The sequence below is a fragment of the Girardinichthys multiradiatus genome, chromosome Y (genome assembly GCF_021462225.1).
Source record: "Girardinichthys multiradiatus isolate DD_20200921_A chromosome Y, DD_fGirMul_XY1, whole genome shotgun sequence".
NCBI classification, from domain to species: Eukaryota; Metazoa; Chordata; class Actinopteri; order Cyprinodontiformes; family Goodeidae; genus Girardinichthys; species Girardinichthys multiradiatus.
This window is the reverse complement of record NC_061818.1, coordinates 12,421,362-12,443,595: the sequence shown is the minus strand read 5'-3', so window position 1 is coordinate 12,443,595 and position 22,234 is coordinate 12,421,362. Positions and strand designations below refer to the sequence as shown.

The window sequence follows — 22,234 nt, the reverse complement described above, 5'->3', positions numbered from 1 at the left end:
ATAACTCGATTGGTGTAATTCATTTACTAGACATCCAGAATAGTTGGTCCTAGAGGGTTAAAAATGTAATGGCTGGTCAGAGAGGGGCCAAGACCAAAGCTGACTTCTACTGTTTAAAAGCTACTCCAGTTTTAAAAACTTCATAGCAGTTAACACATTGCGGCTTAACACTATTTATGTACCTTTAAACTGCCATGTTCACAATGGATGATTATTTACTGAGAGGCTGATGATTATTTATAGAGGAAATGGAGATAGAAGGCTGTGCGCCACCCATGATCTTTCTGCGTGAAACATCTACTCAGAACGGAACACGGAGAGTATTTCCGGTCAACGTAGCTGCTTGTCATTAAATATTATACTAGTTTAAATTAATGATATTGTATTGTTTCTTATGCTGCCATACCTTTTCTATTTTCTGGTTGAAAAACATAGTTTGCTTCATAAATTTGGAAACAGTGTCTCTCCAGCTGCTGCTTCTGTACCTTCAGTACTTGCAATAGTATTCTTACTTCTCCAATCTGACTGAGCTTGAGTTGTTTCGCAAAGAACAGGGAGCTAAATGTCTGTGAATGTGTGAAACTTGTAGAGACAAATATCCCAAAGGCCTTGGAGCTATAATTGCTATGCTATGCTTCCACAAAGGATTGGCTCTTCAGGGCTAAATACAAATGCACTCCACACTTTTCAGATTATATTTGTAAAAGAAATGTAAAACATGCATAATTTTCCTTTCAGTTCACAATTATGGATGAATTTCTTTTAGTCCATCACAGAAAATCCTAATAAAGTAAAGATAAATAAGTGTTGCTGTGGTGATGCGATAAAGTGTGAAAACGTTAGGCTTGTGGTTCCTTTATTTTCGATCAGTTAGTTGTTCTGGACTGAATGAATCGTTATCTGCGTTTCTGACTTAAAGATCATTGGTGGTGCATCGTCTCATATCTCCAATTTCAATGAAAATAATCAACTCCTTCTCTGTAAATAAATGTCTAAAGCAAGCTTGATGATGATGGTTTGAAATTTCCTTTAAATAACCCATGCATAAATTCAGAGGAGGTTTTTGAAACTAAGGTAAGATATTAACTGCTTATAACCTCCCAATTAAACTTTGGCTTCGAAATTCGGGACTCTCCCGTGTAAATGAGTAATTTAAGCATAGGTCAGGTGCAGCAGATATTTCGACCTTGATTTTGGATGTCAGCAGTCTTGCATTGTTTGGGCTTTTCTCTCTGTATAGGAAAGCCAACTGCAGCTACAAAACAGGTTCTTGATATTGCTATATCATTCTCAACATCACTATGATAAAATCATGGAATATTTCCTTCCTTGGAACACTCTGTCTGCCTTTCGTGTTTTGTTTTCCATGTCTCGTTCGTGTCTAGAAGCATTTTTACAAAGTGGACTGAGGGGAAATTCCTTGCTGTTTTTCATCACCCCACTTCCCCTTCAAGCATTAATGGACTAGCAGCTGAGCATATTTATTTTACTTTTCACAAAGCAGCATCCCGACAGAGGTAAGTCTTTGGAAGGAACTTTAAAGCACCAAAAATATGATTTTCGCTAGCACTAAATAAACTAACGCCCCAAACCCGGGGCTGCTTTGGAATGTAGTAATTCAGAATTTTTATGAATGGCTGCATTCATGGCTGGCCACGCCCACACGTGAAAAAAAAACACAGCTTTCAGTGCGAAAACCTTCGCAGGCTCCACTCCTTTGCCTTTTAAGGAGAGCGGTTGCGTGCTGATTGGTTAAAGGAGGTGGGTGGGCGTGGTTACCCAGGCGAGCACGGGGATGATATAAAAACAAGGCTCAAACGTAAACCAAGCAAAATTTACAAATGATGGAGGATACCTGAGGATGAACCTGGAATTTGGATATAATCCATGTGGGCAGAAGTTGGATGTGGGATTAAAATCTTTGTGACATAAACTGTTTTAAGGATCCACTTGTCTTGTATGAGCATCACCTGACTGACAGCATGGGGATACAGTTGCTGTTTGCCGCCTTGGGAGTGGCGACAGTCGGGGTGGTGAGTACTTGTAGCTTTGTCTTCATTTCTGCTGCTGCGTTGCTTCATGAAAACGCTTAGCGCTCAGGACATGTCTGCGCTGGCAAAGCTGCTCTGTTACCTTAGAACCTCGGCTTCCAGACAGCCCGTTACAGTCAGCGCGTCATGGCAAAAATAAAGATTTAATGACGTCTCGCCGACTGTTTAAATGTCCTAAACGCTGTTTCATGTGCGGCTTGTGGACCAGGATGTGAGAAAACAAAAATATAAAACAAAGAGTTAACAAAAGGAGAAACAATAAAGCCCTTTCAACATATATGGTTTATTTATTAATAATAATTTATTATTCATAAGGTCGGCCAGTCCTTGTCTTGATCCCCGAAACCTCTTAAAGACACATAACGACCTTTCATGGTGGTAATATCCCATGTTAATAACCCTCTAGCTTAGGTGATATTAGCAAGATGTTTTTTATTTGTGTTTTATTTGAGACATCTAAACGTGAATGATCTAATCAAACTTCAAAATATCCCTCAGTGTTGCTGTTTGGGACAAAGCTTTATTTGTCATGGGTCTGTGTAGGGCCAGCTCAAAATTTGATGGGGCCCTGGGCTTAATTCACACCTCACAGTCGACCTTGAAGTCGTGTGCCATAAATCTCGTTATCTATACCTGCCAACTTTGTTCCACTTGGACTCTCTGTGGACATCTTGCGTGCAGTCCAGATTTTTGTCAACTTGGTGACTATGGTTACTGAAAGCAATAATTATACTTCCATGTAAAGGGTGGAGCGAAACACACACATAAAACAATCTGAGTGAAACGCTGCAGTTCAGTAAGGCTCAAAATAGTATGAATGTGGCGCATCAGTATCGGTGTGGTCCAAGTGGCCGGGTTCACAGACGTGGAGGGGTATGCTGCTGCGTTTAAGTAGAATTTGATTCGGAGGCCAATTTCAATTAAGCTCACCACCTACAAGTCACCAAAGAAACACTAATATCTTCTTATCATCTGCCCAAAGTGCATTCAACACTACTTGTTCTGAAGGAATTCCTTAAATTGTATGAATAACGGAATGTTTTTTTCCATTTCCCATTTTAATAAATGAAAAAGATATGGAATTAAGTTTTTTTAGAATATGACAGCTGTATATTAACTGCAGAGATTGTTATTTTGTCTGACTTATTTATTTCGTTTTTGCTGTGGTGTCCTGTGTTCAACATTTCAATGCAATCAGTGTTGATAGAGTCGAGAAGGAGGGGATGAGTTTATTTTGGGATACACTGTGCATGAAATGTGACCCAGCAACACAAATTATTTTAGTATTTACCTTAAATTCTAACTGTAAACATAACTACTAAACCATGAAGATATGTATTTAAAACTAGTAGATCAGTCAATTTGCTGGAATGTTTAAAAAAATATATAAATTGTATAAACTCACGTTTTTAAAATGGCTGAAGAGAAGTAAAAAAAAAAAAATTTGGACAAACAAACAAAATCACGAGAACAAAACTTTATGACAAAAATTCAAGAGCTCTTGAAAGCCCCCTGCTGGTTCAAAGACCCTAAGCTGTGGTTTACTTTGCTTATATTATGGGTCAGCTCTGAGTTTCTGTGAGAGTATATACGATTTAAAAAACAAACTATTTCCACACTGGCTTCCATCCTACTGTATATCTGTAATTATACAACCGTAATATTATCCAACAGTTGTACCAACGGAGATGAAAATAAACCTCATGCTAATATGAGCTTGTTGCACTGCATATATATCCTCAGGAATATTGTGTAGCTGTTCCCTAGGAAAGTTTTAAGTTGTAAATGTTATGCTAAAAGCAGAAGGCTGTCTTCACTGCACTGTTACTGAAAAAATCTGAACCGTGAGTAAGAGTGGGAAAGGATCCCTCTGGCTGGTCTTGACTGACAGCCCTCCTGTGACTGCAGCACCAACTGGGAGTTGTTTGTCTGGTTTGTGCATGTGTGGGGTTTTTTTTGTGCATGGACACTGATAGGTTTGGAAACAAAAGATGAAGGGGGAGGGAGGTGGAGGAGTGGAGAACATCTCTTTCATCCTTGCAGGCCGGGTGAATGCCAAGCGGAAGGCGACAGAGGGTCACAGATACCCCTGTTGGGCTCACGACAGTGCTGACTATTCAGGCGGTGTTTAAGCCACACACACTCTCAGGAATTTCTGTGATCTGAGTAACATGAGTCAAGTTTTTCTCCTGTGGTTAGTTGGTCCATCACTATGTGCGCAAAATAAAATGTGTCCCCCTCCTGTAGGTGACGGCTGACTGTCCGGTATTGTGCGAATGCCCAGCGGTGCCCCTATCCTGTCCCCCTGGAATAAGTTCAGTCCCTGATGGTTGTGGCTGCTGCAAGATGTGTGCCGCGCAGCTGAACCAAGACTGCAATGAGGGACAGCCGTGTGATCACCATAAAGGACTGGAGTGCAACTACGGCAACGATGTGGGTCGCACCCATGGCATCTGCAGGGGTATGTACCACTGAGGCGGCAGGAAGGCTAAATCAGATGAGCACCAGCTCTGGGTAGCTTTTTGGTCTTGATCGGACATAACTAGGGGTTGAGTGAGCCAATGTGTATCTTCAGGGAGGAGAATCTGACTTTCGAGCCAGGCCGCTAGGGTCTGTTTTTGAGAGGGAATGGACGTTTGAAGACTGTGCCATGTTTCATGAGCTGTGACTGACATCTGGCCAACTCTGGGATTTATATAAGTACTTCAGTGTGTACACAAACACCCCCATGAAACACAAAAACAAGCACACACACACACACAAACACACACTAGTATTTATGTATGTGTGTGTTGATGTGTGTAGGGGGGGGGTTACCAGCCAGGACAGGATATTGTAAACAAGATAAAAAGCCTTCTGGTCTAAATATAGTGCTTGCTTCACAAATTTGGAAAGAGTGTCTCTCAATTTCCTCCTCATGTCTCTACACTGCCTCACAAAAGTATTCAGACTCCTTGAACTCTTTTACATTTTCTCTTGTTACAACTACAAACTTCAATGTATTTTATTGGAATCTTATGCAATGGACCAACACAAAGCAGTGCATAATTGTAAATTGAAAGAAAAACAAAGAGAAATTATAGATGGTTTTCAATTTTTTTCCAAAACAAAATCTGAAAAAGGTGGGGCACTTTGTATTCAGTCCCCTGTACTCTAATAACCCTAAATGAAATCCAGTGCACCCAACTAGCTTCAGAAGTCACCTAAAATATAAATAGAGTCCACCTGAGTGTTTTGTAATCTCAGTATAAATCCAGCTATTCCGTGAAGGCCTCAGGGACTTGTTGGAGAACATTATAGAACAAAGAGCATCATGAACCACCAAGGAGCAAAGCCAACAGGCCAGGGAGAAAGTTGTAGCTTAAAGCAGCAAATGAATGCTGATGGCCCAAATTGATTGCAGGGTGGATGGGTATAAATATGGGTCAATCATGGAAGAAAACCTGTTAGATAAGGCAAAAAGACCTGAGGCTTGGGCAGAGGTTTAGCAACCATAAACATACAGAAAGAGCTACAATGGAAAGCGTTTTCATGAGTTAGAATGGCCAAGTCAAAATCCAGACCTATGTCCAATTGATAATTTGTGAAAACTGCCTCTTTCCATCCAATCTGACTGAGCTTGAGCAACTTTGCAAAGAAGGATGGAAAACAACCTCTATCTTTAGACATGCAAAGCTGGTTCAGACATAGTCGAAAAAAAAACCTTCTAATTGCATTTTCTTTGTGAAAAATTAAGAACAAGGCATCCGATGTGCTCTGTTTCACAATTATATGCTGTTTCTAGCTGGTCCATCATATAACATCCCAATAAAACACATTAAGGTTTGCAAACTGAAAGAAAGTGAATACGTTTGAGTATTATGAGTGCGTCTGCAAGGCACTGTACTTATGCATGTTAAAAAGCCTTTTTTTAAGTATGTGAGTTCATAATTATATATTGGGAAGCACTAGGATATGTTCATATGCTTGGGTGAATACATTTATATTTTGCACACATTGAACATTGCAACCTTTACCACCACCTCTAGAAGAAAGCTTCTATGCTGACTGGTCAAAACATTAACATAAACAACAGTTGTTTACTTTCTAAAATGAACAGAGCTAGTTTCTATAAAAGTACTAAATACAAGTGTTATGATGTAGGAAAGAAAAAAACAAGTGTGCATACAAGGTAGGTCATGCAGGGCGGAAGGTTATTCAAACCACTGTCAAGAAGTGTTGTGACAAAACACATTCACTGCTTTGGGTCTTGTTGTTGCAAATGAAATAATTATTTAAGACATAGCAAAGACTGTCCAGTCATGGGCTACAGCGTGCAATAATTTTTTGAACAGGACGTAACTCTCCTTTATTGGAGTAGGCAGCGGTACAAAGTAGAAAAACCTTGTTGCACAACTAACATTTTGTGTCCAACATTGCAGACTATGCTATATTGAAGGAAAATACAAGGTATAGTAAGGTAAGGTAAAATGACTAAAGTTCCCAACAAGGAGATGTTGGATTTATGTAAAGAAAGGCCTAATCCCTCATGTTCTAGACCTGGAATTCATTATCTTGCAACAATTGCATATATGCATCAAAAATATTTGATGTCATCATACCAACTTTAAGTATGCATACATTTTCCATACCCTCTAAATCTCTAAACTCTGGGTATCTAAGGCCATCTATTTTATAGCGAGTTCAGCAAGTCCTTAAATTTTTTAATTTAGATTTTTTAGCCAATAGGTCATTTTCTAATCATAGAGGTTGAAAGTCTGGCTTGTTTGGCCCATCTGATCTAACAAACTTTCAACCACATTTAGACATCGATGGACGCCGTTGTGTGGACAGTGTTTCACCATACACAACGTCTTTTTTAACAAACGTTTTCTTGTAGTGTACGTGCTTAATCCTGTTCTGGGTAACAGAGGGATGAATCCTCAGCAAACGCTCAAAGAAAAAGAGGCAGAGTAATGAAAGCAGACACTCACACCTAAGAGTGATTTAAGAGCTGCTAAACTGCTGAAAAACATAACATGAACATTTTTAGGACAGTGAGAGGTAACCAGAGTACCTGAAGAAAAGAAGGGATAACATGCAAGCGGCACAAAGGTTCTAAATATAGGGCAATCAATGTGTGGTTGGCTTAGATTTGAGCATTGGATCTTCTGGGAACAGTGGTAGTTCTACCAACATACAAACCTATGTGTCTTGATGTATCTTTCCAGCAAAAGCAGATGGCCGCTCCTGTGAATACAACGGACAGATTTATCAAAATGGCGAGAACTTCCGTGCTGGCTGCAAACACCAGTGTACCTGCATTGATGGAGCTGTAGGCTGCATGTCCCTTTGCCCCACCCATGTGCCTCTGGCTTCTCCTTCCTGTCCTGCCCCCAAGCTAGTGAAGGTGCCAGGCCAGTGCTGCCTCAGCATTGACTGCCATAAGGGAACCACTGTTGTGCCCCCAGCACACCGCCGGCCCCCACCTCCTGCCTACCGACCTTACCTCTTCATTCCCTACCCGGCCTATCCGTATTCCAAGTCTTATCCAAAACCTTACCGGAAGCTGTACCCTTACAAAGCCAAAAAGGAGAAAGGCACTTTGGGCAATGAACTGTTGGAAGTGCGGCGCAAATGGGACAAACCACATGGAAATAAGGACCTGACGGGTAAGAAATTGCGTTGCCGCGTCACCTCAGAGTGGCGTCTGTTTTCTCTACTCAGTCGTGCATCATGTTTATGTTTTAATCATTTTTGCCTGTTGACACACAAGTGGCCTCAATGTGGACCTTTTCCTCTGCATCTGTGCTGGTGTTAGTATTTATGTGAGAGTTGTTTTCCACTGGCTCCTTGCACACCAGAGGTGCTCTCCCCCTCTCATACAGCACATACCTCTGTCACGCAGCTCTCCCCTCTCTGTAATCACCTTCTCTATGTGTCAGTGTTGCCTGTTCAGTGAATAAGACTAGTGTGCCCTTCATCCACGTACTTCTGCTTTTCCCTGCTACTTGGCAACTTTTCTACCAGTATAATTTTTGCTGATTCTACTGCTCTTTCACTGTCTAAATGTTGCAGCATCCATTGTTATTTGTACTCACTTGTCTTCTCTTTCATCTTCTCTAGTCTGGAGTAAGTTTGGGGATCAGTGTGTGGTACAGACCACCTCCTGGTCCCAGTGTTCCCGGACCTGTGGGATGGGCGTTTCCTCTCGTGTTACCAACGACAATGCTCTGTGTAAGCTGGTCAAAGAAACTCGCCTGTGTAACATTCGGCCTTGCAGCTCTATGTCCATCCCTGTGAAGGTGAGGAATGTTTTCGGAGCCTCCTTTTAAAAGTTTACAAAGGTATTGTCTAGATTGAAGAAATACTTGCATTAGTCTTTCTTTTCTCTTGCTCTCGGTGGAAGACATGCATTTTCTCTCCCTCCCTCCCTGCTGATCCCTGCTTCTGTTTTTTGTCTGTATTTTTCTCAGAGCCTCACTTTGCATATCCTCCAAACTTTTAAATTTAGATGGAGTCTGTAGAGCTATCAACACTGACTGAAATGTTAAGAGAGCAGAATTGCAAGCTGGACACAATTCTTGAACTGAATTCAGTGAATTGGATTCGCCTGGCAGCGGTTGGACTCAGAGGTTAAAGGATATAATCTTGGAGAAGTTGTACGCTCGAGATCTGCGGAAAGTACCAGAAATTTGGCAATTTGGATTCGCAATTGAGACATACCAGTAAAACTCTTAATTTAGTTGGAAATTCACAACAGCCTGAACCACAACATTTATTGTTTTTCTAAATCTGGCGCCCCAATGTTGTCTTGGCAACTTCTGCTAACTGGCTATCGACAAAATATCTCCTGGATGTTATATAAACACGACACTCTTCCCCAGCACTCCCCTACCTGATAGGACTATGCGGCCGATTGATAAAACTTCCAGCTCTCTTCTCAAGGACAATGGCGCTTCTATCAGTGTTGACAGTCTAATTTTTGCAAACACACTCAGACTTATATATATTCACACCCTCAAGATTCCACTGTACCCTTGCTAAATCTTTACTTATGTGTGTGTTGCTTACCCCTGATAAGGTTTTTTGTACTATTTCAGACTGTTCTGCTAAGAATAGAGTCTGAAATATGATTTTTTTTCCTCCTATCTTACTTTACCTAAATGTGTGATTTCATTACTTTTCATTGATTTTCAGATTTCTCAGAAGGATTACCAGCAAAAGCCAATTATTATTAGTATTTAATTACTTCTTCATTGATTTTCAGTTTTATCAGAAGGATTACCAGTGAAAACCAAATATTATTAGTAATTTGGAGTTTAGCTGCTCTTACATCAATGACCCAGCTTTCTTAATTAGACTATAATGGACTGTTATTACTTAGTACAACTTCAGTACCAGTAAAAGCAATATATTATTAGCACCTGAAAATGTGGATTAAAGCTGTTTTGTACCAGTGACTCAGCTTCCCTAGTTAGAATTCAGTGGAATGATGAGACTATCAATATTATCATCTTCTTTTAGCATAAGATGCTTTATTATTAAGAGTGGCTTGGAACCAATTTCTACCAGTAAACTTGGAAGGATTATTAATTATTATTACTCCCAAGGATTGTAAGTGTCATTTGATTTGTTTTTCTGTGTTTATTTTCTTTGTGATTGTATTGTAATTGTTCTTCCTCATGTACAGCGCTTTGAATGTCTTGTTACTGAAAAGCGCTATATAAATAAACTTACCTTACCTTACCTTGTGGTGTCACTGGTGTTAGTATTACTGCTCATGTACTGTCCACTACTTTACAAATTTCAATAGCTGAAGCACCAGCCTGATCCATTTTGGTTATTTACAGTCCAGTTGCTGTGTGGGTTAAATATCCAGAGAGAAGCATTTAATCATTTAATAATAATATCACTGGCAGGAGCCTATTAGTGCCCTTTAGTCTAGATGCTTCCTCTTTCCAAAACTCTTTCCTTCTTTTAAGAGACTAATGCCTATTTCCAGTTCCTAATCGGTGGGAGGAGGAGTAAACCCTAGATAGGTTGCTAGTCCATCACATAGACATAACAACCACATCTTTTGAATGTTAGGAAATCCTTGAGCTCTGACTGTCTGACAGTTGCACTCATAATGTAGATCGTACATCTTGCCCACTCTGTTGCTCTCTAGAGCTTCATGCACAGCACTATCTGAACCATTCGGTTTCCAGCAATGAACCATTTCTGAGCCTGATGGGTTGCTGGGCACCTGTTTTCACCTAGCTCTCCCTGCTTTTGTCGAGTTGCCGAGGGAGTTAATGTTTACCGGTGTCTACCCTAGCTATTGCTGGCATCCTAATATCTTTTGGCAATAATCTGTTGTTCTGACCTTGATTTTGCACATCTCTGTAGTTAACTGCCTTAACCTTGTTTTTTATGCCTGCAGTGATGACTAATGAGTTATGTGATGGTATGACGCATATAATTCAAAACAAATACAAATGTCTTATCTTCTTTTTTTGGTAAAAAGCCCATGCTAACATTAAAAGACAGCATCCTTTCGTAGGACTCCTGAGATCACTCAATCTGTCAAGAATATCACATTTCTCAACAAGAATTAGACCAATGGCAAATTAAAATAAAATGGCTTTGGATCAGTAGGACGTAGCATTTTGTTAATCAGGAGGTTGCCGGTTTGTATCCACCAGGCTTAGGTATTCCAAGTTGCCTACTGATCTGTGCATTGTGTGTAAATATGTGAGCCTTTGTGAGTGCGGCTAGCTCAATAACTCTTAGTTTAAAAGGGGTTTAAGAGGTCAGTATGACTACAGTAGTGCTGTATAGATTCAGTCCATTTACTATTAAGGTCAATGTGAAACGACTGGATATTTTCTGAATTTTTGTCAACCACTGCATTGATGCTAATTTTAGTTTGTTAAGGCTAGTGTTGCATTGGACTGGCACACATTGGAGTATTCATGTTTATATCTATTTTACCCTTTGTTGTTCCATGTCAGGGCATTGTGCTTTAATTGAACCTCAAATAACCTTTTTCATTGCTGCAGAAGCTTAGTATTGCAGATCTTGTGTCTTGCAGGTTACTTAATTTTGTCCTCTTTTCCAATCCACAGAAAGGAAGGAAGTGCTCTCGTACACACAAGGCCCCAGAGCCGCACCGTTTGTCATACGCCAGCTGCAGGAGCACTCGGCTGTACAGGCCCAACTACTGCGGGGTGTGCAGGGACGGCCGTTGCTGCTCCCCTCGTCGCACGCGTACAGCCAACGTGACCTTTGCCTGCCCTGATGGAGATCTTTTCAGTAGATCCGTGATGTTCATCCAGTCCTGCAAGTGCAGCGATGAGTGCAACCATCTAAACGAGGCTGTGATGCCCCCACAACTGTGGCTTTATGGAGACGTACACAAATTCAAGGACTAGTTATGTTACCCCCGTCCCTCCAGCATTCCTCCATAAAAGCATTAATTGCCACCCATTAGAGATACTTTTTATAGAGCAGCTGTTTCTAGTGTAGCTATGAATAGACGCAGGCAATGTTCACAGATCAAGAGATCTTTTCTGGAAGATTATTTGCCCTGCTCCAAATGTTCCCTGAACTGTGGCACTACAGCCAAGGAAAAAGGAGTGCAAGTGGAAACTCTTAAAGATGACTATTTCTTGCATTATGCTAGACTTATTCTCTTGCAGCGGGATAGATGTTACTGGCTGGTACAAAACCGGTTTATGTTTGATTTGAAACAAAATCTGAAAAATGACTTAGGTAGAAGATTTACAAAGACTTTAACGGTGTTTGCAAAAGGTTGTGGTTTGTCTTGCATTGATATTTATTCCTTGATATTTATTCTAGAGACAGATACGCTGACACATTGGCATGCCACTGGGACAGCAGATGTTTCTTGGAGCCTCTGTGTGGCTGAACAAGGATCTTAAAGGGGACAAATCAATGATCAGCTGTCAGTCACAAGCGGCAGACAGAGACCAACCCAGGACAGTCAGAAACTGGTGTCCAAAGATGGATGACAAAGAATGCAAGGGAAGAAGGGCTACAGACAGCTGAACCTGATGGGTTTAGGATTTGTACACACTCAGAGGAAATATGTCAAAGCTTGTTTATACAGCTGGACTCATCTCCTGCCTTGCCTTCACAAGAAACTGAGACATTTAGCAAGCACCAGAAGAACAAGTCTGGGATTCTGGCGTCGAGCAGTCGACCACCTAATTCTGTGCAAATTACAATCTCCAAGGGGAAAATCAGCCCCTCTTTGGTTTTGCTATAAAAATAAAATCTGAAAGCTGCCTGTGTGATGAGGTAAACATACAATTTGTGAGTCGTGGGTGGAACCGTACTACTGCCTAATCTGGCCTGTAATTGAGCAGCATGGCATGTCACTGAAACAGAACAAGAACTCGTGTCTTTTCATGTTAAGGAGGTGTACGTTTCTGAAAACTGCTGACTTAACAGTCGAGGCAGACATGTATTCTGTGATTTCTGGAGCGTAGATCATATATTACGACTGGAAAACAAAAGCATTCTCCTTAACTTTTGCTTGGATTAGTTTGTGCACCTTATGTCAACTTTAATACAATATCTAAGTGTCAAGGGTGAACACTAGGCAGACATGTCCAAGTCATTCTCTTATAACACTGCAGGTATTGTAATCTTTTCCTCTTGCTCATAGATGCTGTGGTTTTGTCATTTGGTCTAGTTCTAAGGGACTCTGTAGAGCAGCTATGTACAGATGAATTTGTAACTTTTTAGTTCTATCTGCTGTATAAGGGCCCATCATTCTGTTGAATTGGTTCATGTGTAGTTTAAACACTGAACACTGAACCTTGGTTCAGGTTCTTAATGTACCAGTTTAAGAACATTTAAAAGGAAAAACAGTTTAAAGGAATATTGTTCTTCGTGTCTTCAAGGAAGGTTACGCGAATGGTTTTGAAGTAGTAACTTTTTTAAGTAAATAAACGTTTACCCTTACTGTGTGGAAGTTTTAAATGAAAATGTCACTGTCAGTCACTGGAATGATTATCCAATGTCAATCGTCCAATCTGCCATAGCAGCATTACATGGCTACAAATACAGTATAGCTCAGGAATTAGAACATTGTAAAAAAACATTTATACTTTATTCACTCATTTCATAAAGTGAAACTCTATATATTATATAGATTCATTAAAAAGAACATTTCAAGCCTTTATTTCCCTGTGATTTTGCTGAATATAGCTTACAGATAATGGAAACACAAAATTCAGTGTCTCATAAAACAAAATTATATCATAAGATTATAAAAAAAAGAATATTTTAAGTTGAAATGTCAGACCTCTGGAAAGTATGTTCATTTCTATGAACTAAATATTTGGTTGGGCCTCCTTTTTGCATGAATTACTGCATTAATGCGACGTGGCATGGAGATCAGCCTGTGGTTCTGCTGAAGTGTAACGGAAGCCCAGGTTGCTTTGAAAGCAGCCTTCATCTCTATTGTTGGTTCTGGTGTCTCATCTTCTTGACAATATTCCATAGGTTCTCTACCAGGTTCATGTCGGGCCAGTTTACTGGCCAATCAAGCACATGGTCACAGAACCAGCTGTTGGTACCTTGGGCAGTGTGGGCCGGTATAGGCTTGTCAGTTGAAGGAAACATGAAGAACTCTAAAATTACCCGGTAAATGGCCGGGTATTTCAACATCATGGATCCTGTCTCTCCACTCTTCCTCCAGACTCTGGGACCTTGATTTCCAAATGAAATGTAAACTTGTGGTTTTATCTGAAAAGATTTTGGATCACAGAGCAACAATCCAGTCATTTTTCTCCTTAGTCCAGGTAAGAGGCTTCTGGTGTTGTTTCTGGTTGATGGTTGGCACAAGGAATATCACATTTGTAGCCCATGTGTAGGATTCATCTGTTTAGTGGTTCTTGATGCACTGACTACTGCCTCAGTCAACTCCTTGTGAAGCTCCGTAAAATATTCTTAAATGGACATTGCTTAACAACCCGCACAAGGCTACAGTTATTGTTACTGGTGAACCTTTTCCTACTGCTCAACTTTCTATAAATATGCTTGGTTATAGTACTCTGAACCAGCTTTCTTAGTAATAACCTTTTGTGGCATACCCTCCTCGTGGAGGTTGGCAATGAAAGTTATTCGGACATCTGTCCAGTCAGCAGTCTTGACTGTGTAGCCTACTGACCCAGGCTGGGAGACCATCTAGAGGCCCAAGAAACCTTTTCAGGTGTTTTGAGTTTATCAGCTAGTGTGCAACACTCATTTCTGGTATTTAATTTGTTTACAATGAGGCGACTGTGGCTCAGTAGGGTCTTGCAATCAGAAGGTTGTGGGTTTGATTCCAGCTTCCTCCTGCCATATGTTGATGTGCCCCTGGGCAAGGCACTTAACCTCAAGTTGCCTACCGGTCTGCGTATTGGTGTGTGAGCATTAGTGAGTGCGATTGGGTGAATGTGGCTCTAGTGTAAAGTGCTTTGAGTGGTCTGTATGACTGGAAAAGCGCTATATAAGTTCAGTCCATTTACAGTATTCTATTTCTATTGTGTTTTCTGACACACTGAATTTCAGGTTTTCATCATTTCTAAGCTATATCCAGTTACTTGAAATAAAGGTTTGAAATATTTCACTATTTGGATCAGTTTCACCTGCTGAAAGTTATGACAAAAATGATTGAACTTTTTTGAGCCGGACTTGTAAGTTAAATACTAGCTACAGGATGAAAGCAGCCCATAACTTTAGCATTTTCATTCACATTTATCTGGTTAGTATACCAGCATTAAAACTTGTTTTTTTAATGTTAACTTCCATTAAATATCAGTAAACATTAAAGTGGTTTTCGATTCTCACATCAGGTCATCTATTTTACTGTGCCGCTAGCAAGCGTGGGCTGGTTATGGGTATCAAGGTATACCAAGTCCACACAGAGCTGAACCTCCCCTATCTGTTGCACGGCACTGCTAGATGGCTGAAAAGATTATTTCAGATCATAAATGAACCTAAATTTAGTGGGTGTCTTTTTGTAGCAAACTGATTTATATTTTAAAAAGGTGCAACCTGTTGCAATATACACTGCTCAAAACAATAAAGGGAACACTACCAGGAGACAGGCCAGTACACCAGGAGATGTGGAGGAGGCCGTAGGAGGGCAACAACCCAGCAGCAGGACCGCTACCTCCGCCTTTGTGCAAGGAGGAACAGGAGGAGCACTGCCAGAGCCCTGCAAAATGACCTCCAGCAGGCCACAAATGTACATGTGTCTGCACAAACGGTTAGAAACCGACTCCATGAGGATGGTATGAGGGCCCGATGTCCACAAATGGGTGTTGTGCTCACAGCCCAACAACGTGCAGGATGCTTGGCATTTGCCAGAGAACACCAGGATTGGCAAATTCGCCACTGGTGCCCTGTGCTCTTCACAGATGAAAGCAGGTTCACACTGAGCACATGTGACAGACGTGACAGAGTCTGGAGACACCGTGGAGAGCGATCTGCTGCCTGCAACATCCTTCAGCATGACCAGTTTGGCAGTGGGTCAGTAATGTTGTGGGGTGGCATTTCTTTGGAGGGCCGCATGACCAAGAGGTCATACAGACACATGGAGGCCACACACAATACTGAGCCTCATTTTGACTTGTTTTAAGGACATTACATCAAAGTTGGATCAGCCTGTAGTGTGTTTTTCCACTTTAATTTTGTGTGTGACTCCAAATCCAGGCCTCCATTGGTTAATAAATTTGATTTCCATTGATGATTTTTGTGTGATTTTGTTGTCAGCACATTCAACTTTGTACAGAACAAAGTATTCAATGAGAATATTTCATTCATTCAGATCTAGGATGTTATTTGAATGTTCCCTTTATTTTTTTGAGCAGTGTATTTGCAGTAGAAATTTGTCAGTCAGTCAGTCAGTCATTCTCTACCGCTTATTCCATAGTGGGTCACGGGGCAGCTGGTGCCCATCTCCAGCAGTCCACGGGCGAGAGGCGGGGCACACCCCGGACAGGTCGCCAGTCCATCGCAGGGCAACACACAACCATGCACACACTCATTCATACACCTAAGGGCAATTTGGAGTGACCAATTAACCTAACTGGCATGTCTTTGGACTGTGGGAGGAAGCCGGAGTACCCGGTGAGAACCCACACATGCACGGGGAGAACATGCAAACTCCATGCAGAAAGACCCCCGGCCCGGAATTGAACCCAGTTCATTGTTTTCCATAATGTCATGATGAAAATTTAACATGCATATATTTTAGATTCATTGCACACTAACTGAAATATTTCAGGTCTTTTATTGTCTTAATACGGATGATTTAGGCATACAGCTCATGAAAACCCAACATTCCTATCTCACAAAATTAGCATATTTCATCCGACCAATAAAAGAAAAGTGTTTTTAATACAAAAAACGTCAACCTTCAAATAATCATGTACAGTTATGCACTCAATACTTGGTCGGGAATCCTTTTGCAGAAATGACTGCTTCAATGCGGCGTGGCATGGAGGCAATCAGCCTGTGGCACTGCTGAGGTCTTATGGAGGCCCAGGATGCTTCGATAGCGGCCTTTAGCTCATCCAGAGTGTTGGGTCTTGAGTCTCTCAACGTTCTCTTCACAATATCCCACAGATTCTCTATGGGGTTCAGGTCAGGAGAGTTGGCAGGCCAATTGAGCACAGTGATACCATGGTCAGTAAACCATTTACCAGTGGTTTTGGCACTGTGAGCAGGTGCCAGGTCGTGCTGAAAAATGAAATCTTCATCTCCATAAAGCTTTTCAGCAGATGGAAGCATGAAGTGCTCCAAAATCTCCTGATAGCTAGCTGCATTGACCCTGCCCTTGATAAAACACAGTGGACCAACACCAGCAGCTGACACGGCACCCCATACCATCACTGACTGTGGGTACTTGACACTGGACTTCTGGCATTTTGGCATTTCCTTCTCCCCAGTCTTCCTCCAGACTCTGGCACCTTGATTTCCGAATGACATGCAGAATTTGCTTTCATCCGAAAAAAGTACTTTGGACCACTGAGCAACAGTCCAGTGCTGCTTCTCTGTAGCCCAGGTCAGGCGCTTCTGCCGCTGTTTCTGGTTCAAAAGTGGCTTGACCTGGGGAATGCGGCACCTGTAGCCCATTTCCTGCACACGCCTGTGCACGGTGGCTCTGGATGTTTCTACTCCAGACTCAGTCCACTGCTTCCGCAGGTCCCCCAAGGTCTGGAATCGGCCCTTCTCCACAATCTTCCTCAGGGTCCGGTCACCTCTTCTCGTTGTGCAGCGTTTTCTGCCACACTTTTTCCTTCCCACAGACTTCCCACTGAGGTGCCTTGATACAGCACTCTGGGAACAGCCTATTTGTTCAGAAATTTCTTTCTGTGTCTTACCCTCTTGCTTGAGGGTGTCAATAGTGGCCTTCTGGACAGCAGTCAGGTCGGCAGTCTTACCCATGATTGGGGTTTTGAGTGATGAACCAGGCTGGGAGTTTTAAAGGCCTCAGGAATCTTTTGCAGGTGTTTAGAGTTAACTCGTTGATTCAGATGATTAGGTTCATAGCTCGTTTAGAGACCCTTTTAATGATATGCTAATTTTGTGAGATAGGAATTTTGGGTTTTCTGAGCTGTATGCCAAAATCATCCGTATTAAGACAATAAAAGACCTGAAATATTTCAGTTAGTGTGCAATGAATCTAAAATATATGAATGTTAAATTTTCATCATGACATTATGGAAAATAATGAACTTTATCACAATATGCTAATATTTTGAGAAGGACCTGTATAAGGCAAGTTTTTCACCAGCTCATGCCTAGTTGCTAGTGTGGTTTATAAGTTAGTGTCAGGCAGTCACTGTATCTAATTTGTTTGGTTCCAATTTATTTTCAGTTTAACACCAAAATACAAGGACAAACATAGTGAAAATCAGTTTTTTTGGTGCAGTACCTCTAACCAAAATCTGCCATTTCATCTCTACGACTCAACTAAATATATAGAAGGCATTTCATAAGAAACTCATAAAAAGAGCTGCCACATGAGCCAAATCAATGCCGTTTAGCATTTGAGAAAAACTATAAAACCCTACAATAAAAGGTTAGCTTGGGATATAGCAAACAAAAAAAATAAGACAACACACTGCAATAAGACAACACAGAGACCGTCTCACCAGAGACCACAATGATAAAAGTGGCATTTTATAAAAAGTTTTAATTGGGCAAAAAAACAAACCATAAAAGACAAATTAAAATCACCCCCCCCACCCTTCCCCATAAACAGACGATAAAAAATAAATGTTTTGTGAACAAACGTGCAGAGCTTTCAAATCAACAGTGAAGTACATCTGCTTCCAAAGAAAAGACGGGATCCACGATGAGGAGACTTCTGTCTGGCTGGGGGACTCATCTGGACTGCTCGACTGGGTGGGAGACAAAGGAGAGACGTTAGGAGGAGCAAAGATCTACAGAACAACAGCTGAGGATGCCAACTCTTCACCAGCAGGTTTAACTTGTATGAGCTTTAACGGGAGATCCAAAGCTACACGACAGCTCCCAATTGTTGCCATGATTACTATCTGAATCTTTTTTTAAGGCTCTGACATGGATTACTTTAAACACTTTTAGTCAAAGCTGTGGTCTTGGAAGCCATTCATCGTGAAATAAACACTTACTGTAAGATGAGATGTCAATCTCATCTGGCAGCTCGGCCATGTTGACTTCAAAGCGGTCCTGCACATCGTTCAGAGTCTTGGCGTCGGTCTCATCAGACAGAAAGGTTACAGCCAGGCCTTTGGTTCCGAACCGACCAGCACGGGCAACCTAATCGGTTCAACAATTTAAATGTAAGACCTTACTAACTAAACTAAAATCAATTCTTGAAATATTTCAAACTGGTGAGGGAAGAAGAAGGAAACCTGGTTAAAGATTTCCTTCTTTAGTTTCTCACCCTGTGCAAATAGGTGTCCGAGTCTTCAGGCATGTCATAGTTGAAGACTATGTTCACTCTCTCAATATCCATCCCTCTGCCAAAGAGGTTGGTCGCTACCAAGATCCGCCTCTGGAAGTCCTTGAATTGCTGATAGCGAGAGAGCCTGCAAAGAGGGGTGACGAGGAGCAGGGATCAATAACACCGCTGCTGAAAGCATTACTGGACACCATCCTGCTTTGAAGGCAATAATGTGTTGAGTTAAATTAAGATGCCTTCGGCTCCCATAAACACATTTAGCAAGTCAAGGTTGGCAGAGCACGTGTTCATTAGCGCATGCAAGTAAAGTGATGAGGTGTAGGGGAGTCTCACCTTTCCTCCTGACCCATTCCCCTGTGAATGGCAATAGCAGGGAAATTCTGCTCCACCAGAAGCTGAGAGAGAGCGACGCATCGCTGCACAGACTTGACAAAGATCACCACCTAGAGGTAGAGCACTGGAACTTAGAGGCATGCCACCAGCCTATATGCACGTATATCCAAAAAATAGCTAAAATATTGTGAAAAAATGTTGGGGCTTTTTTGGTCACTCATTTTAGAAAGTGGAACTCATGTATTATACAGATTTATTACACAGAGAGAAATATTTCAAGCCTTTATTGCTTGATGATTATGCCTTTGAACCAGCTTTGAGTACCTTTGGTAGCGTGGGCCGGAGTCAAGTCGTGCTGGAAAATGAAATTATCTTCCTTAAGTTTATCAGCAGAAGGAAACATGAAGTGCTCTAAAAAATCCTGGTAGATGGCTGCAGGTGAACGTCAGAGAACACAGCGGACCAACACCAACTATGGACATGGCACTCCGAATCATCACTGACCACAGAGATTTCTCACTGGACTTTAAACAACGTAGATTCTGTGCCTCTCCACTCTTCCTCCAGACTCTGGGACCTTGATTTCCAGATGAAATGCAACCTTTACTATCATCTGAAAAGAGGACTGGACCACTGAGCAACAGTCCAGTTCTTTTTCTCCATAGTCCAGGTAAGATGCTTCAGACGTCTCTTGATCAGAAGTGGCTTGATACAAGGAATGAGACATTTGTGGCCAATGTCTAGGGTTCGTTTATGTGTGGCGGCTCTTGATGCGCTGACTCTAGTCTCAGTCCACTCCTTGTGAAGTTCCCCGAAGCCACCGATTGGATTTACTTACAAATCCTCTCAAGGCTGTGGTTATCCCCGTTGCAGCTTTCCCTACACTTTTTCCTTGCACTTAACTCTAGTCCTCGAAGGGCCGATATCCTGCAACATTTAGATGTGCCCATGGTCCAACACACTAAAATCAAATGGCTGAATTTCCTCCTCAGTATGCAGTCACATTCCCCAGAGTCCTGCTAATGGACCTAATTATTTGATTCAGGTGTGTTGGAGCAGAGATGCATCTAAAAGTTGCAGGACACTGGCCCTTGAGGACTAGAGTTTGACACCTGTGATTTAGAGGCTCAGGAAGCCTTACAGGTGTTTTGAGTCAATCAGCTGATTAATGTGTAAAGCCATGAGCTTGCAAAATTTTCACAACATTCTAATTTTCTGAGACACTGAATTTGCTTGGGCCTTCACAGAACAGCTGGATTTTAGGTTTAAATTCAACACTGGTAGTCCCTGGTTAATAATTACATGACTCCTGAAGGCAATTTGTTGCACTGGATTTAATTTGGGCAATTCAAAGTAAACCCAACACATCCCAAACTTGACAAAATATGTCAATAGTTAAGATTTAAGGGGTACAGCATGGGTGCTACACGTGGTGTAGCGGTAAAGCGAGCATCCATGTACAGGCTTTAGTAATAGACACGGCTGTTCCTGGTTCGAGTCTCGACCCCGATAACCTGTGCTGCATGTCTTTAGGTCCGGCTTCTTACAGACAGATATAGAAAACCAACAGACTTGAGTTTTCACTTACATCCTGCATGAATTTGCGGCAGACCGGTCGGATCTCCTTACTCAGCGTTGCACTGAACATCATGACCTGCTTCTCGTGGGGTGTGATCCTGAAAATGTCCTGCACGTCACGCCTCATGTCTGCACACAGAGTGGTTAAAATTATTAATAAGAAGAAAAAACGACTTGCCATTAGCTCACAAATATCGAACTGAAAGACATACCTAGCGCCTCCAACATTTTGTCACACTCATCTAGGACGAAATGTTTTACATTTTTCAGGCTTAAGCTCTTGTTGCGGATCAGAGCGAAGATCCGACCGGGTGTTCCCACTACGATGTGAGGGCAGTTCTTCTTTAAGGTCTCCTCATCCTTCTTGATGTTCAGGCCACCAAAGAACACGGCACACTTCACGGTGGGCATGTACTTTGAGAAACGCTCGTACTCTTTGCTGATCTGGAAGGCCAGCTCTCGCTTTGCTCACCAACCATGGCAGGTGCACCATCCGTAATAATCCCAGTGATTTTATTCCATTGTAGTTTCATGTCATTTACAATGGAACAAACAGAAGCGAAGAAATCTATTCCTCTCGTTTGGTCCTTAAGCCTCTGAAGGTCAAGAAGCTCTTCACTCACGTTCATTTCATTGTCCACTCCTCTCAAAAAAATCAGTAACTGAGCTGTGTCAGACACATCCGTGCTCTCGCCGCAGGCTAACGAAAAGAAGACAAGCTCCTCTGCTTTAGCCTCTAACTGTCTCTTGATATCAGATGAAATTTCTTCAATCCTCCGCGCCACAGTGCTACGACCCAGGCTAACATTGGCAAAGTCTTACTTTTTCTCAGGACAAATTCTCTCCACCATTTGCATCACGCAGTCTTTAATAAATTCACCGTCAGTGAAAGGTTTGCCGTGCTTGGCAATTAGCATTGCCACCTCGTAACTCTCCTTTGTAGAATTTTCTTTTGATTCATGGGCTCTTGTGAAAAAACTCTGCTGTGCTATCAAAGCAGCTTCCAGTTGCTTCAGTTTTTCGCTGCGTTCTTTCGCAATTAGCTTGTCGTAGTTAACGTGTTTCGTCTGGTAGTGCCTCTTGATATTAAATTATTTGAAAACAGCCACAGTCTTCAGGCAAATTAGGCAGACACAGTTGTTTCGAATGTCAGCAAAAAGTACTCTGATTTCCACTTTTCCTTGAAACGGTGGCCCTCTTTGTCAACTGTCCTCTTTTTCGTACTAGTTGCCATTTTCGAAATGGGTTAAAAATATTCTCATACTCAAGCGCGAATATGCTGTTAGCTCATTGGTCACAGAGCAGGACAGGGGATAGGAAGTTTACCGTAAAGTTTCAT

The 22,234-nt window shown here is 41.7% G+C and overlaps 1 protein-coding gene and 1 pseudogene across 1 annotated transcript; one reads left to right on the top strand and one right to left on the bottom strand.

Moving 5' to 3' along the window:
* Window positions 1-1,816: 1,816 nt before the first annotated feature.
* LOC124863858 (CCN family member 1-like) lies at window positions 1,817-13,004 on the top strand. Its single transcript, XM_047358385.1, has 5 exons — window positions 1,817-2,033; window positions 4,299-4,512; window positions 7,262-7,702; window positions 8,157-8,335; window positions 11,141-13,004. The coding sequence occupies exons 1-5, from the start codon at window positions 1,983-1,985 to the stop codon at window positions 11,444-11,446; spliced, it is 1,191 nt and encodes a 396-aa protein (XP_047214341.1). The 5' UTR covers window positions 1,817-1,982; the 3' UTR covers window positions 11,447-13,004.
* Window positions 13,005-18,267: 5,263 nt separating this feature from the next.
* LOC124864883 lies at window positions 18,268-22,129 on the bottom strand (annotated as a pseudogene).
* Between the last annotated feature and the right edge of the window lie 105 nt (window positions 22,130-22,234).